At 53.8% G+C, this 14,562-nt stretch overlaps 2 protein-coding genes across 4 annotated transcripts in view; one reads left to right on the top strand and one right to left on the bottom strand.

Annotated features, from left to right (window-relative positions):
• NBEAL2 (neurobeachin like 2) overlaps positions 1-7,069 on the bottom strand; it is a 28,944-nt gene extending 21,875 nt beyond the window's left edge. The window contains exon 1 of one of the 2 annotated variants that reach the window (XM_059389586.1): positions 6,850-7,069. In XM_059389586.1, the coding sequence (XP_059245569.1) occupies positions 6,850-6,900 (51 nt within the window). In that variant the 5' untranslated portion in view covers positions 6,901-7,069. The remainder of the gene's footprint in view (positions 1-6,849) is intronic. The other variant, XM_059389587.1, reaches the window with a different exon arrangement.
• Positions 7,070-9,354: 2,285 nt separating this feature from the next.
• The window catches only part of CCDC12 (coiled-coil domain containing 12), a 54,303-nt gene continuing 49,095 nt past the window's right edge, over positions 9,355-14,562 (top strand). The window contains exon 1 of one of the 2 annotated variants that reach the window (XM_059389584.1): positions 9,355-9,504. In XM_059389584.1, the coding sequence (XP_059245567.1) occupies positions 9,409-9,504 (96 nt within the window). In that variant the 5' untranslated portion in view covers positions 9,355-9,408. The remainder of the gene's footprint in view (positions 9,505-14,562) is intronic. The other variant, XM_059389585.1, reaches the window with a different exon arrangement.

The following is a 14,562-nucleotide window of genomic DNA, read 5'->3' as shown; positions in this document are numbered from 1 at the left end:
GCACCGGGGGCGGGGCCTGGAGTACAAAGGGGCGGGGCCACACTGCCCAGGGTGGGGCCTGTGGACCAGAGACTCGTTTTTTCTGGCATGAGGTTCCATCTTGGAGTTTCCACACCTGCTGCTATAGAACCCTTCGTTCAAGGCACCCACAGCTCCCTGACCCCAGTCCAAGCCTCAGGCCTAGGGAACACCATCGATGTGGAGGACTCGGTCATACCTTTGTCCTGGCCCCCCTTCCCTGTGTCTTGGCCTTCCTGCTTGGCTCTACTGGTCTCTACTCCCAGGAGAGAGTTGAGTACATCCTAGCCTAGCCCCGGTCTGTTCTACCCTATAAGCACAGAATGGGTGGTGGTCTGGAGCTCTTTCTCCCACCCAGCCCTCCTTCCCTACCTGCTGACCTCATCTGCAGCTCCCCCAAACCAGCTGAGCCCAAAAGGCACATTTCTTTTCCAGGGGCAGGGGGTGGGGCAGGGACCAGACTGCAGAAGGCCGGAGGGGTTAAGGGACACATCATAGGTGCCGTGTCCCCAGTGCCACGCACCTCAACTCAAGGTCTTCCAGAACTACCTTGGGTGGTTGACTCCTCTCTGCTCCTTTTGGGTGGTAGGCTCCTGACCTCAGGGTAGGGACTGAATGGGCCCCAGGGAAGGGGTTAGACCCCAGCAGACTGGGCCAGGTCCACAAGAAACCGAGGCAGAGCAGCCCTCACCCTGTGGCTGGGCACCTTCCTTGTACATTTGTCACAGATCGGAGGCCTAGGCAACTGAGGGAAGGGTTGGGGCCATGGAGGTGCCAGATTTGAAACAACGCCAGACCTTTGTTTTAGGCCTGGGCCACTCATGTTGCTGACCAGCCGGTCCGAGCTGACCACGTGGCCTCTGCCTCAGTGACCCCACAGATCCTGGTCTAGCTTCAAAAATGGCCCAACACTATCTGCCACCTTCTACCCTCAAACCACCCCCGTCAAGCCATAGACATGTCTCACCTAAAATATAAGTTCATTTTGCACCCCCTTCCATTCTACTGAGTACCTGAAAGCCCAGATTTGACCATGTCCCTCCACCCTGGCCTGAGGATAAGGCCTGAACTGAGCTTGGCATTCCAGGTCCCGAGTCTGATCACAGCTGCTTCTCCAGCCTCTCCATCTGAGTCACATCCTCTAGTCCAGGCCTCTGTCTATCCTAGGCCCCACTGCCGTCCGTGGCTTTGGGCGTTTGATACTTAAGCAGGAGCCTCCCTACCTCTTCATGACCATCACCTGGTTTGACCCTTCCACAACTTGGGTGGGCCCCTCAACACTCTGCACACCCTAACTTTCTGTCCCCAGAACCACACCCACGGCCTGTCCAGCAGGTCCAGGCTGGGCTGGGTTCAGGGCTGCCCCTGAAGGGTAGCCCTGGGTTCAGGGTTCAGGCGGTCAAGGTAGCCTTCTGGGCTCTGGGAGAGCACGAGGGGTCTCTAAAGCATGGTACTAGGGAGGGATGGGGTCTCTGCCTGTCCTGCCTCTGACCTGGGACCCACGGCTTGTGGCTGCCATGCTGGGAGATATGCCTGCCGGGGTCGGGACTCACAGGGCCATGGTGGCCATGTAGCATGCCAGGGGGTCTGGAGCTGGAAGAAGCGGCCATAGGGCCCGGCCTTCCCACACTTCACAGAGAGACCTCAACTAGCTCCTCCCTCCCTTTCCAGCTCGGAGCAGGAATGCTGGGCAAGGCCAGCCCAGTCCCCAACTCGAAGGGGCCAGGGCCTCACGAAGGCAGTGCAGGAGCAGCCACACTCCTCCTCAGGCCCTGAGGCTCAGCTGTAAGTGGTACTAAGGACCTGGAGGTCCGGGGAGCAAGTTGTGGGGAAGGGGAGGTCAGTGACCCCAAGGTGGGTGGGCCTCTGTCTATCGTGGCCAGCCCTGAGGGCATTCAGTTCTGGGGCTGCAGGGCTCCCAAGGGCTAGTTAGGCCCAAAAAGTCACTGGGGGTGCATGGAACTGCTGCTTCCGTAGAACTCTGAGGTATCCCAGGATGGCTGAAGGCAGGTGGCTGTAGCATGTTACGGGGGGAGGGGGCTGGGGGCTGTCTGCCAGGGGACAGGGACGACCGACCTGCTGGACATTGTGCTGCCCCTCCACCTGGCTCACCCTGAGGGGACACCCAGAACTTGCTTCAAACCCCGATCCCAGCCAGTCATCTCCTCTCGGAGTTCATAATGGTGCAATACACAGAAATGTCCTTAACCACCACCTGGCGTCCCGTGTGCCCTAGTGCACACACATCGCCACCCCTGTCTGCCCAGCAGCCCCTACCCTCCAGATGGCTCAGCCCGAGGGCATTCCTCGCTGTCCCCGTACCCACAGGTCCGCAAGCACTTTGCCCTCCATGCTTCCTCTGCCTGAATGCTCCCCAGAGCCGGCACCTTTCTCGAGCCCCAGCCCTGGCTGGTGCTTCGGAGGTCGGGCTGCCAACTCAGACCAGTGGTTGAGAGCACGGGTTCTGGAGTCCAGCCATGGTTCTCAGACTCCATAGCTTGTTACCATTCATCTCTCCGCACTGCAGCTGCCCCTTGAAACCCATCCCTCCATACCTCACAGGTAAATCCTCTCCAACCACACTGCATCCCCCCCCAGTACGCGAGCTCCCTCCCCAAATCCAGGGGCTCTGCCTTCCCAAGCCCCTGGTATCTAGGCGGATAGATAAAACACTAATGTTTTCCCCACGCACTTCCAACAGTGACCAATAAGTAGCAGACCTTGGTTCACTGGCAGAGCCAAGGTCTCCTGGGTGTCTGGCCCAGGCAGGTAGAATGGCATGGGTGGTCCCCAGGTTAGAGCCAGGAGCAGGGTAAGGAGAGAAGATTGTAGCTCCAAAGTGGGTGACCCCACCTAGTCAGAATTTTCTGGGTGGTAGTGAGTACCCCATTTCCAGACAGGCAAGCAGAAATGGGACAGAGTGGAGTGGGGTCTGATCAGGATAACCTCTTTCAGGCCTGGGGGGGGGGGGTCCCCACTCAGCATCAGGAGAGAGATGGCAATGTCAAGCCAAAGGTGGTTTCTGGTTACACCAGGATGCCTGAAGGTCAGACTTGGAGGACCTTGAGTCAAAGAAGGAAGCTAGAAGATGGGGACTCTGCCAGAGGCAGGGGCAACTGAGGCACAGTGGTGCAAGTGCCCAGGTGGCTGGGCCAGTCTCTCCCCATTACCTGGGGATGGGGTCTTGCAAGGGGCAGACCTTCTGGTCTCCATAATGCCCCCCAGGGCTTAACCTTCCCCTTGTCCTATCACTATGGAAACCGAGAATTTCCTTTCAGGGTCCCCATAGTAACCGACCCCGTTTCCATGGGGACCCCACACTTCCACATCAGCGCCCCAGTTGCCATAACAACTCCAGAGATTACCAGCCCCTCCCCCCAAGTCTGGGCTCTGTGGTATTCTCCCTATCACCTCAGTCCGGCCCCCTTCAGTTGCCTTGGTAATAAATGCAGGGAAGGGGGAGCCCTGGTTGCCCTAAGGTGACTAGCCTACCTTCCCTTTTCCCGGTTCCAGAGGGTAAACTGAGGCATAGGGAGGCATAGGACTCAGCTGAGGTCCCAGAGGGAGCAGAGAGCCTGACTAGGTTTCCATGAGGCAACAGATCTCATCAGTCAGGGTGAAGGACCAAGGGGGGGTACACAGAGCAAGGTCAACTCCAGCTCTGTCCTGACCTCTCTCTGACTCTGGACCCTGAGTCCTCGCTGGCATCACGGAAGAGTTCAGCCTGGGCTCCCACCTGGAACCTGAATGTCTGTCCTGTCCTGACCTCTGGGGCCCTGAGTGCCCCAGATGTCAGGCCCTCCAGCGCTCCCTTTCACTGGGGGGCTGTGGAGCTACACTTTGCTCCAGCCCAAAGGAGTTGTTCATTTGCATGTTATTTTGCATAACTTTTATATGCCGCCCAAGGGCCAGCCCCAGGCCTCTGATCCTTGCCCCCATCCTGGACCTTCCCAGGGAAGCCCCACCCATCACCCAGGCCTTCCTCTCACTCCAGAGCCCTGGCCTCTCCAGGTGCTTGCTTCTGATCTTCCCATCTCCCATCCCTGTGAGCCCAAACTCCGCCCCGTGACAACCAGTCACTGCTGGGGGGGCTTGTCTCCTGCAGCCAACCCTGCAGTGGAGTGTGGGGTGCAGGGAAACTGCCAAGCAGCAAGCACAGGGAGGGTGAAATGGGGACCTGCGCTGAGGTCCGGCTTGGTCAGGGGGACAGGGGGACAAATGCCCGCTCAAGCAGGAGGGAGAAGGCTCCACGCAGAGGAAACAGTTTGTGCCATCCCAGGGTGCAGAACCCACCGGAGGCTTCCTGCCCACAGGACTAGACCTTTCCTGGGCAAAGGAACACAGGAGGAAGACTGGGTTGGATGGAGCTCTGACAGACTCTACCCCAAACGTGTCCCATGACCTTGGTATGACCCTGCCTTGCTTTCCCCACCGAGGCCCTGAGGGGTTCAGACTAAGTGATGTCCAGGAATGCTCTGGTCCTCCTTCCTCTCTCAGAAGCCACCTGGCGTCACCTTCCCCACTTGTGACCCCCAACGGAGTAGGGCCCACTGAGGGAAGGGGGGAGGGCAGGTCTGAACCTGGGGTCTGTGAGGAGAACGGAAGGGCAGAAAGGGGGTGCTCCCTTGGGCGGGCCTAGACCCACAACTGGGAAAACAGGTTTCCCAGCTGATGTCAGCTCTCTCAGCGGAGGGGAGGGGCGTGGTTGTTGGGAGAACCTTCTGGCTGGGTGGGTGGCTGGCCAGCTCAGGGGTCTCTCAACACCCTCTATCAGTTCAGTCTCTTCCCTCGCCTTCCTCCCCCGCCCTCCCACACAAGCACACAACACACAATAGGTCCCTAGCAGGCCTCAAAGTAGCACAGGCACCACTCCCTGGGAGCCCAGCATGGAGGGGTGGGGACCTGTTCCGGGAGCAGGAGCACGACCAAGCGGGCAGGAAGGCAGCGCTGGGAGATTGGCCGAAGCTTCCGGTTCACACTCACATCCTGGATTTGTTTGCCAGGCCCTAGGCCGCCCCCTGACTGCCCGGGCTTCTAGGGCTCCAGCCAGCCAGCCCGTGCCCCAGACCTGCCCTGGTGAGGGGAGGAGCTGGGGCGGTAGAGGGAACTCGGCAGAAATGGTGCTAAGCCCCTCCTGAGGGAATGGGGGCGCTGACCTTCTGCAGAGCACAGCCTAGAAGGGGCAGCAGGAGGCAAGCACGCTCACCTGGAGGTCCAGTCCTGGGAGACCACACCTAGATGGCCTTCGCCCCGCAGCAATAGCATTAACATCCCTCAGACTCACTACCTGGTTCGTGCCCCCCTTCATCCCGTCACAGGTGGCAAAACCAAGGCCCAAGAATCTGCCCACAGCCATTGGGGCAATCAGAGGCATAAGTGCCAGATGCAGGTTTCCTTCTGAATCTTTTCTCTTCACAAGGACCAACCTTTGGAGATGTAGACAGAGAGGCCTGAGTGAGGGGACCCCAGGGGGCCAGGAGCTTTCCCTGGTCCAGACAAGCCAGATGGGCTACCCCTCTGTAGAGTCTAGGCCAGCCCTGATGTCAGGGCTGGGACAAGTTTATAGACAGAGAAATAGAGACTCAGGTGTAAAGAGCTTTTGCCTTGGGTCACACCAGACAGGGATCCTACACACAATGCCTCCTGCCAGCGGCCTGGACCTCTCATCCCCGAAGTGGACTCAAGAAGCCATGGTCCTTATGGCCTGGATTCTGGGTCCCTAGGGCCCCACATCCAGCCTGCAGTCCTAGGAGACAGTCCGCCAGCCTCTTCACAGAGGGCCAGCTGATCTGGTCATGAACTTCCCTCTAGTGACGAGATCAGGGGTACACAATAGTCCATTGTACCCAGGGCACACCTGAGCCAGGAGCATGAATCCAGGCAGGTGCAGGGAGGGGGGCCGATGCTAAATGAAGAGGAGGCGGGCATTACCCCGGAATCCCTCCCTGCTGTGAAAGCAGAGGAAAGTGGGAGCCTAGGTGCGTGACACACAGAGTCTGGGGGACGCCAGGCTCTCAGCTCTCGCAGGACACTGGGGTGGGAGTCATTCCCTTCACCTTCTGAGGCCATGAGGTAGTCTCTGAGACAGGACAGGGAGCTCGGGAGGGAAGGGCATCCCTCCACCCCTTTCAAACATCCCTTCTATCTCACCTCCCCTATCCCCTCCCTCTGCATCCAAGGTAAATCTTTTCTTCTGGCTGGACCCCCAGGTCCACCCAGGGGCGGGGTAATGGCCTCCAAGGATCAGGGTCAGGGAGGAGCTCATCACTGCCGGCGCACCGATGCGGAGTAGCTTGAGCTGACTCAAATCGGACTAAAGTAGGGACACCCCCTACCTCTCACCCCCAACGCCCGCCTACCGGCAACCACGCCACCCCGCAGCCCACTCAGACCCTTCGGCCCTGATCACCCAGTAGGGCCGCGCCCACAGGAGAGTCAAGCCCAAATGCAAACTAAGCCCTCCTGCCCCTCCCAACCCAACAAAGTCTCTCATTTATTTTCCGAGCCTCAGTTTCTCCGTCTGTAAAAGAGGGTCGGTGTCCGGCCGTCTCGACCTGGGACTCTCTCCTCATCAGGCACAACCCAGGTTGCGCGGTCCCCACCCAAGAAGCTCTTGCGAGATGCACGCCTGCGGGGGTCATCCCCCAGGTATAAGCGCCTGAGGCGCTGGAGGCTCCGGCGGGCCGGGGGCGGCGCACACGTGTGTGCCGAGCCCGAGTCCGCTCGGCGCGCGCGTACATCTACGCGGCCCCGGGAACGGGGGCGCAGGTGCAGCCGCAGCCGGGCGCGCGGAGCTGGGGGCACAGCGGGAGCGGCGCGGGGCGGGCTCACCTGAGCGTAGTAGAGCAGCCACAGCTCGTACAACCGCTCCGAGGCGGCCATGTCCCGGCCCGGCTCCGGCCCTGCTGCGCGCCACCTGCCGCCGCCGCCTCCTCCGCGCCGCCCGCCGGTTGCCCTCGGCCAGGCCCATGGGCGGAGGGCGTCACTCCGGGGCGGAGCGGCGCGGTACTACTCGGGGAAGTAGTACTGGCCCCCGCCGCGCTGAGCCACCCAAGTCCGCACGCTCCTCCTCCTCGCGGCCGGCCGCCGCCCGGCTTCCTGCACTTAGCTGCGGCTACCACCGCCCCGCCTCTCCCGGGACCGTGCAAAGGGCGGGGAGCCCGGAGGGAGGAGGAGCTTGAGGTCAGGGCGGTCTGGGAGGGCGCCCAGCAGTCCCGCCTTCAGCAGTGCGAACCCCCGACTGCGCCTCGGGAAGGGCGGGTCTGAGCCTCCTGGGTGTGGGTCGGGGTCAGGTATTCCAAACTTGCCCCCCTCACAGTGCGCAGGGCTGGAATTGCCTCCCTTCGTGCGAGAATGGGGTGTCCGTATCCCGGGGCGGGGGGTGGGGGGTTGGAGGTGGGGGGGGGGGTGAGCAGGGGCTGCGGGCCGCGTTCGGAAGGCCAGAGTTCTTCAACAAATGGTAACAACAACCAGCGGCCACTTGTAGAGTTTACCACGTGCCTGGTGCTGTTCTAAGCGCTTTAAGGGGGAGACCGACATGCCACGTTTTTGCTCCTACTGTTTGTGGAGCAGGATGGGGACATCAGAGAGCAGTGCCCTTCATCTGTCCTGAAGATCCCTGGGAGATTTAAGCAATCCTCACGGGTTCCCTCTTCCAAGAAGCCTCCTAGATGCTCCCGTAAAAGCATCCTCCACTCTAGGGCCCAGCACTGGTCTTCACATCTTTTGTTTTCATTAACCTCAAGAGGTTAAAGGCAAGAGGATGTCTCATGAGTCTGTTTTACAGATGGAGAAACTGAAGCCCAGATGGGCCAAATGAGAATTACTTGGGTAGCTGGGGACAGTGTGGACAGGATGGGCAGGGATGGAGGCCTGACTGACTCTTTGCTGGCCCACTGTCATCATCACCCCTGGAACCTCTCCCTGCCCCCTCCCCTGGCCAGCCTGCCAGGGAGGTGAGGGGCCACCTGGTGTTGGGCAGGGGTCAGGCCCTATGTTGGAGTCAGGGAGAAGTTTGTGGAGCCCAGAAAGGTACTCTCAGGTAAAGGAACTGCAGTCTGGAGTCTCCCAGACCTTGAGTGGCCAAGAGAAGACAGACTCTTTCCCAGTTCCCATCCTTTTCTGTCCTCCTGACTTCTTGGCAGCCGCTCCACTCTGGCCTTTTTTCCTGCCCTGTGCATCCTACCTCTGAGCTGACATTTCCTGAGCACCTGCTACCTGGTACTCCCTGGGACCCTGGTACAGGTTCTGACGATTCGCCCCTCTGGATGTGGGGGAACAGGGCACCAAAAGGCCCTGGCTAGTGAGGTTGAGGGTCATTTTGGAGGGGCTGGACAGACGTCTTGTGGCACAGGGGCCTCTGAAAGGAAGTGGGAGGAGTGGGCATCCACCTGCTACCAGCCTGGGAATGGAGACCCTAAGCAGGAGACAGCTTTGCTGGGAGACAAGTCATGGTATGTGTTGGGGGGAGGGAGGCATGGCCTCTAGGTGGCTTTGGGGAACTTGGCATCCTGTAGGAAGATCTTAACTTAAGCCAAAGTGGTCTCCGGGTTGTCAGGACATGCTGGTTAATGCAGGAAAGAAGACCCTGCCAGCTCCTGCTGGCGAGCACTGTAACTCTTGCCTACCTGTTGCAATCAAGGCCAAATCAACTCTCAGTAGTTCTCAAGAACTAAGCTCGGGAGGTTCCTGGAGGCCCACTGGGCCCACTTTGGGAGTTTGTTCTTCTCCAAGTTAGGTAATCTGACTTTGAGTACGTTGCTGCTCCGGGGGGGCTTGGAGGTGGGAGGGCATCACCCATGAGCCTGGAGGAAACGGCCATCCAGCCAAGCGCTGCACTGCACAGGCTTTATCTGAGCTGAGAGCGGATACAGAAGGGCCTAGGGGCCCATAAACAAGTGCATTCAGGAAGTCACTGACACCTGTAGAGGAAGGAAGGCGCAGATCTTTTATTAAACTGAGATCGGAGTGGAGGGTAGACTTCTTGAAGGCATTCGGGCCTTGAAGAATCTGGACAAGAGGACAGGGTTGGGTCAGTGCATTCCTTGCGGCGGGTATGGAGTGAGGGGCGTGGTTGGCGTTTGCTTAGGCAAAAGCGGAGCAATCGACGCGCTCTATCCTCCTTCACTCAGGTCTGATTCCACTTGCTGCTTTCTCATTGATGGGCATTGGACGAATCGAGCCTTACGGCCTTTCTCTTTACAGTGCCCTCCCCCAGCAGGCGAGGCTAGTCGCGGGGAATAGTGGGGCGGGCCCTGCTATGGCAACTCAGTATTGATTGGCTTTCAGGACTTCCTGATCTCCCGTTCTCGTCACTGGATTGGCCGCCAGAGGTTCGTCTACTCCCCGGGCCTGCGCGATGCAGGACGAGAGAAGAGGAGGGTGGGCAACATGGCGGCTACTGCGGCTGGTGTGGGCCGGCTAGAGGAAGAGGCGTTGCGGCGAAAGGAACGGCTGAAAGCCCTAAGGGAAAAAACCGGGCGCAAGGTGAGGAATGTAGAGTGAGGACCATGGCTGAGGTAGCCAGTATTCGGGTCCAGAACAGGGACGAGAGGGCAGGGGACTACTAGGAAAAGGCAGCTGCGGGTGACGCGCATGCCCGCGCGGGTGGTGCTTGCGCGGAGTCGGAGCCCGCCTACCAGGTGTAGTGGTTAGCTGCCTGGGACTCTTTTGGCGCTGGTTCCCCGTCGCCGCGCATGCGCGAGGTGGGGACGGGAGGGGGGGTGGTTTCTTTCTGGTTTTTGTCTTATGCGTCTCCAGGGCAGTTTCTAAGTTTTGGGTGCTCGTTGTATTAGGCGTAATTTTTTCGCTTTTGAGCGCCCTGAATTATCCCCTTTCCCCCACGGCCCCGGCGGCCTTCCAGCCTGGTGAAATTCGGTGAATGTGGCAGACCCTCCCTGTCCGGCACCGCACCTTGGGCCCGACAGTACAGGACGGTACTCTCGGGGCCCAGCTGTAATTTGAGTGCAGAAGTGCAAAAACAAAGACCCATTTCTAGGTCACGGTGCACCTCAGGGAAAGAGGAGGGCACTTAGTTGTTCCTATGCTACTTCTCTGGGGATGGACCTCCTAATCCTATTAGTTATCAAACTTGGAAGTATCTTTCTTGCTTTTGTTTGACACCAAAATGGTCCCATTCCATTTCCACCTCCTTGCTCTCTCCGAGTAATCAAGAGGAAGGAGAGCTCTGAAGTTCATTGCCTGTGTGCAAACCCTGGTCTTGTCACTTGGGGCTGTGGGACTTGGGACAAATTGCTTCATATCCATGAGCCTGTTTCTTCATGTCCGCAGTGGAGGATAAGAAGTCCTCTATATTAATTCTCGTTGGGTTATTTTGAGATCTGACAGGGTCCTCTGTATGAAAGAGCACTAGAGCCCACAGAGGGTGGAGCCTGTCCGTTCTGCTGTTGTTGGATGAGCAAAAACTGTTAATTCTGCAAAATATAAAGGCTAGTAAATATTTAGGCCTTGGATGGATGAGGGAAAACGGACTCAGCTTTCTAACTTTAGAGAGTCAGGCTGGTCAGTGAGGCCCCTGTTTCCTTTCTGCATGGCCACCCTGTGGGAAAGTGAAAGGGGAAGTAATAGAGAGTGAAAGCTAGCCGGATTGGCTTTTTTTTTTTTTTTTTTTTTAGATTTTATTTATTTATTTGACAGACAGAGATCAAAAGTAGGCAGAAAGGCAGGCAGATAGGGAGAGGGGAGGGGTAAGCAGGCTCCGCCAAGCAGAGAGCCCGATGTGGGGTTCAATCCCAGGACCCTGGAATCATGACCTGAGCTGAAGGCAGAGGCATGAACCCACTGAGCCATCCAGGCGCCCCCGGATTGGCTTCTGCTTTTGTTGGCATGTTGTTGGCCCTGTCAGAGGGTTCTGCCCCATAACTGCCTGGCGGAGGGAGACTCATGCCTCAGCTTTTCAGTGGCTAGCCAGCCTGTGCTGTTGGCTGGGATTTGGGGCCCAGATTACTGTGACTAGGCTTGAGGTCAGAATACAACTGATAACATAGCATTCTTAGGGCCTGTTCTATGGGAAGGATGCCCAGGCCATCAGGAGAACTGGCCTTTAAAGGTGGATTCTCTCAAAGAGCTGAAAATATGGCCCGATGGTTATTTTTTCCCTTTTTTTAATTGTGGAAGAATGAAGAATGTATGTAACATAAAGCTTACCATTTGAAATATGTTCATAATGTTATAAAACCGTACCACTATGTCCAGAGCTTTATCACCATCCCAAATGTACACTCTGTACCCATTAAACAGTAACTCCCCACCCTAGCCCCGACAACCACCATTCTATTTGACTACTTTAGGTATCTTATATAAGTAGAATCATATAGTATTTGACTTTCTTTGACTGGCTTATTTCAACAAGCATAACTTTTTTTTTTTTTTTTTTTAAAGATTTTATTTATTTACTTGTCAGAGAAAGAGAGAGAGCACAAGCAGGGGGAGCAGCAGGTGCAGGCACAGGGAGAAGCAGCCTCCCTGATGAGCAAGGAGACTGATGTGGGGCTTAGTCCCAGGAACCTGGGATCAAGTCAGACGCTTAACTGACTAAGCCACCCAGGCGTCCCCAGCATAACATTTTTAAGGTTTATCCATGTTGTAGCATATGTGAAATTTCATTCCTTTTTAAAGCTGGATCATACTCCTTTTTACTATACCGTATTTTATCTGTTTGAGGTTGCTTCTAACTTTTGGCTGTTGTGAGCCGTGAATGTATAAATAAATATCTGTTTGAGTCTCTGTTTTCAGTTCTTTTGGGTGTGAACCCAGAAGTGGAAATTTTGGGTTATAGAGCAGTTCTGTGTTTAACCTTTGAAGGAACTGCCATGTTGTTTTCCACAGCAGCCATGGACATGGATTCCCGTTTTTCTGCATCCTTGGCAACACTTGGTATTTTCTGTTTTGTTGATTATAGCCATCCTATTGGATGTGAAATGGTATCACATTGTAGTTTTGATGTGCATTTCCGTAGTGATCAGTGAATCATGTTAAGCATCTTCTCATGTGCCTATGGCCATTTGTATATCTTCTTTGGAGGAATGTCTGTTCATGTCCTTCTGCTGCTGCCATTTTTCTTTTAAAGATATATTTATTTGGGAGAGAGAGAGTTTGTGCACACGAGTGGGAGGAGGGTCAGAGGGAGAGAATCTTCAAGCAAACTCTACGCAGAGTATGTGGGGCTAATCTGAGCTGAAACCAACCAAAAGTCCAATGCTTTACTGACTGAACCACACAGGCACCCCTTCGCCCATTTTTTAATTGACTTTTGTTGTTGTTGAGTTGTAGGAGTTCTTAATATATTCTGACTATTAATCCCCTATCAGATATGGGATTTGCAGATGTTTTCTCCCAATTCCATGGTTGTCTTTTCACTTTCCCAATAATGTCCTTTGATGCATAAAGTTCTTAATTTTGATAAAACACAATTTATTTTTTCTTTTGGTGTGTCTGCTTTTGTGTTTTTTTTTTTTTTTTTTTTTATTTTTTTTTTTTTTATCAGAGAGAGAGAGAGGGGAGAGAGCGAGCACAGGCAGACAGAATGGCAGGCAGAGGCAGAGGGAGAAGCAGGCTCCCCACCAAGCAAGGAGCCCGATGTGGGACTCGATCCCAGGACGCCGGGATCATGACCCGAGCCGAAGGCAGCTGCTTAACCAACTGAGCCACCCAGGTGTCCCTGGTGTGTCTGCTTTTGGTGTCATGTCTGAGGAACCTTTATCAAACCTTGGATCCTGAAGCTTTTCCCCATGTTTTACCCTAAGAGTTTTATAGTTTTAGCTCTTATATTTAGGTATTTGATCCATTCCGAGTTAATTTTTATGTAGGTATAATGTAAATGTCTTATACAGTGTCTGGCATGTGAATATCCAGCTTTCCCAGTACCATTTGTTGAAATAATTGTCCTTTCCCTATTGAATGGTCTTCCCTATTGAATGTCCTTTCCCTGTTGAATGGTCCTTTCCCTACTGAATTGTTGAAAATCATTTCACCATATCTATGAGAGTTTATTTCAGGACTCTGTATTTTTCTCTTGGTTTATATGTCTGTCATTATGCCACTGCCATACTGTTTTGATTACTATAGCTTGTTGTCAGTTCTGAAATCAGAAAGTATGAATCCTCTTAGTTCTCTTTCAAGATTGTTTTGGCTTTTGGGGATCCCCGAGATTCCATATGAATTTTAGAATGGATTTTTCTGTTTGTGCAAAGAATGCTGTTGAGATTTTGATATGGATTGTACTGAGTCTGTAAAAATTTTGGGGAGTATTGCCGTCCTAACAATATTAAGTTTTCCAGTCCATGAGCATGGGATGTCTTTCCATTTAAGTTGTTAATTCTTTTTTAAATTTATTTATTTGACAAGGGAGTGAGAAAAGGAGAGCACAGGTGGGGTAAGGGGCAGAGGGAGAAGCAGACTCCCCACTGAGCAGGGACCCTGATGCAGGGCTTGATCCCGGGACTCCAGGATCATAACCTGAGCCAAAGGCAGATGCTCAACCACCCAGGTACCCCTTAAGTTGTTAATTTTCATTTAAGTATTTAAATTTTTTTTAGCAGTGTTCTCTAGTTTTCAATGTACAAACCTTCAGCTCCTTGGTTAAAAATATTCCTAAGTATTTTATTCTTTTTGGTGCTGTTGTAAAGGAGATTGTTTTCTTAATTACCTGTTCAGATTGTACATACAGAATATTTGTATGATATTTGTACAAATATTTGTACAAATTAATATTTGTTGATTTACAAAATTGACATCCTGGAACTTTGCTGAATTTGTTAATTACTCTAACAGTTTTTTCATGGATATTTCTACATATAAGATCATATCATCTGTGAACAGATACAATTTTACTTCTCTTCCAATTTGGAAGTCTTTTATTTCCTTTTCTTGCCTGATTGCTCTGGCTAGAACTTTTGAGTATCATGTTGGCTAGAAGTTGTGAAAGTAGTCATCCTTGTTATGTTCCTTATCATGGAAGAGCTTTCAGTGTTTCACCATTGAGTGTGACATTCACTGTGGGTTTTTTGAATATGACCTTTATCATGTTGAGGAAGCTTCCTTCTATTCCTAGCTTGTTGACTGTTTATATCGTATCACTCTCATAACAAAGAGAGTTGATTTTTGTCAAATGCTTTTTCTTCATCAATTGAGATGATCATGTGATTTACCCCCCCATCCTATTATTATATTGCATTAGTTGGTTTTTGTATGTTAAACCATTTTGCATTGGAGAGTAAATTCCCCTGGTCTTTGGTCCTTGATGGATTCAATTTGTTAGTATTAGAATTCACCAGTAAAACTGTCTGACCCAGGGCTTTTTTCTTTATTAGGAGGGTTTTTTTTTTTTTTTAAGATTTTATTTATTTATTTGACAGACAGAGATCACAAGTAGGCAGAGAGGCAGGCAGAGAGAGAGGAGGAAGCAGGCTCCCCACTGAGCAGAGAGCCCGATGTGGGGCTCGATCCCAGGACCCTGGGATCATGACCTGAGCCGAAGGCAGAGGCTCAGTGGGTTAAAGCCTCTGCCTTCGGCTCAGGTCATGA

Source organism: Mustela nigripes, chromosome 2 (genome assembly GCF_022355385.1).
Source record: "Mustela nigripes isolate SB6536 chromosome 2, MUSNIG.SB6536, whole genome shotgun sequence".
Lineage (NCBI taxonomy): Eukaryota > Metazoa > Chordata > Mammalia > Carnivora > Mustelidae > Mustela > Mustela nigripes.
This window is presented reverse-complemented; position numbering and strand designations above follow the sequence as displayed.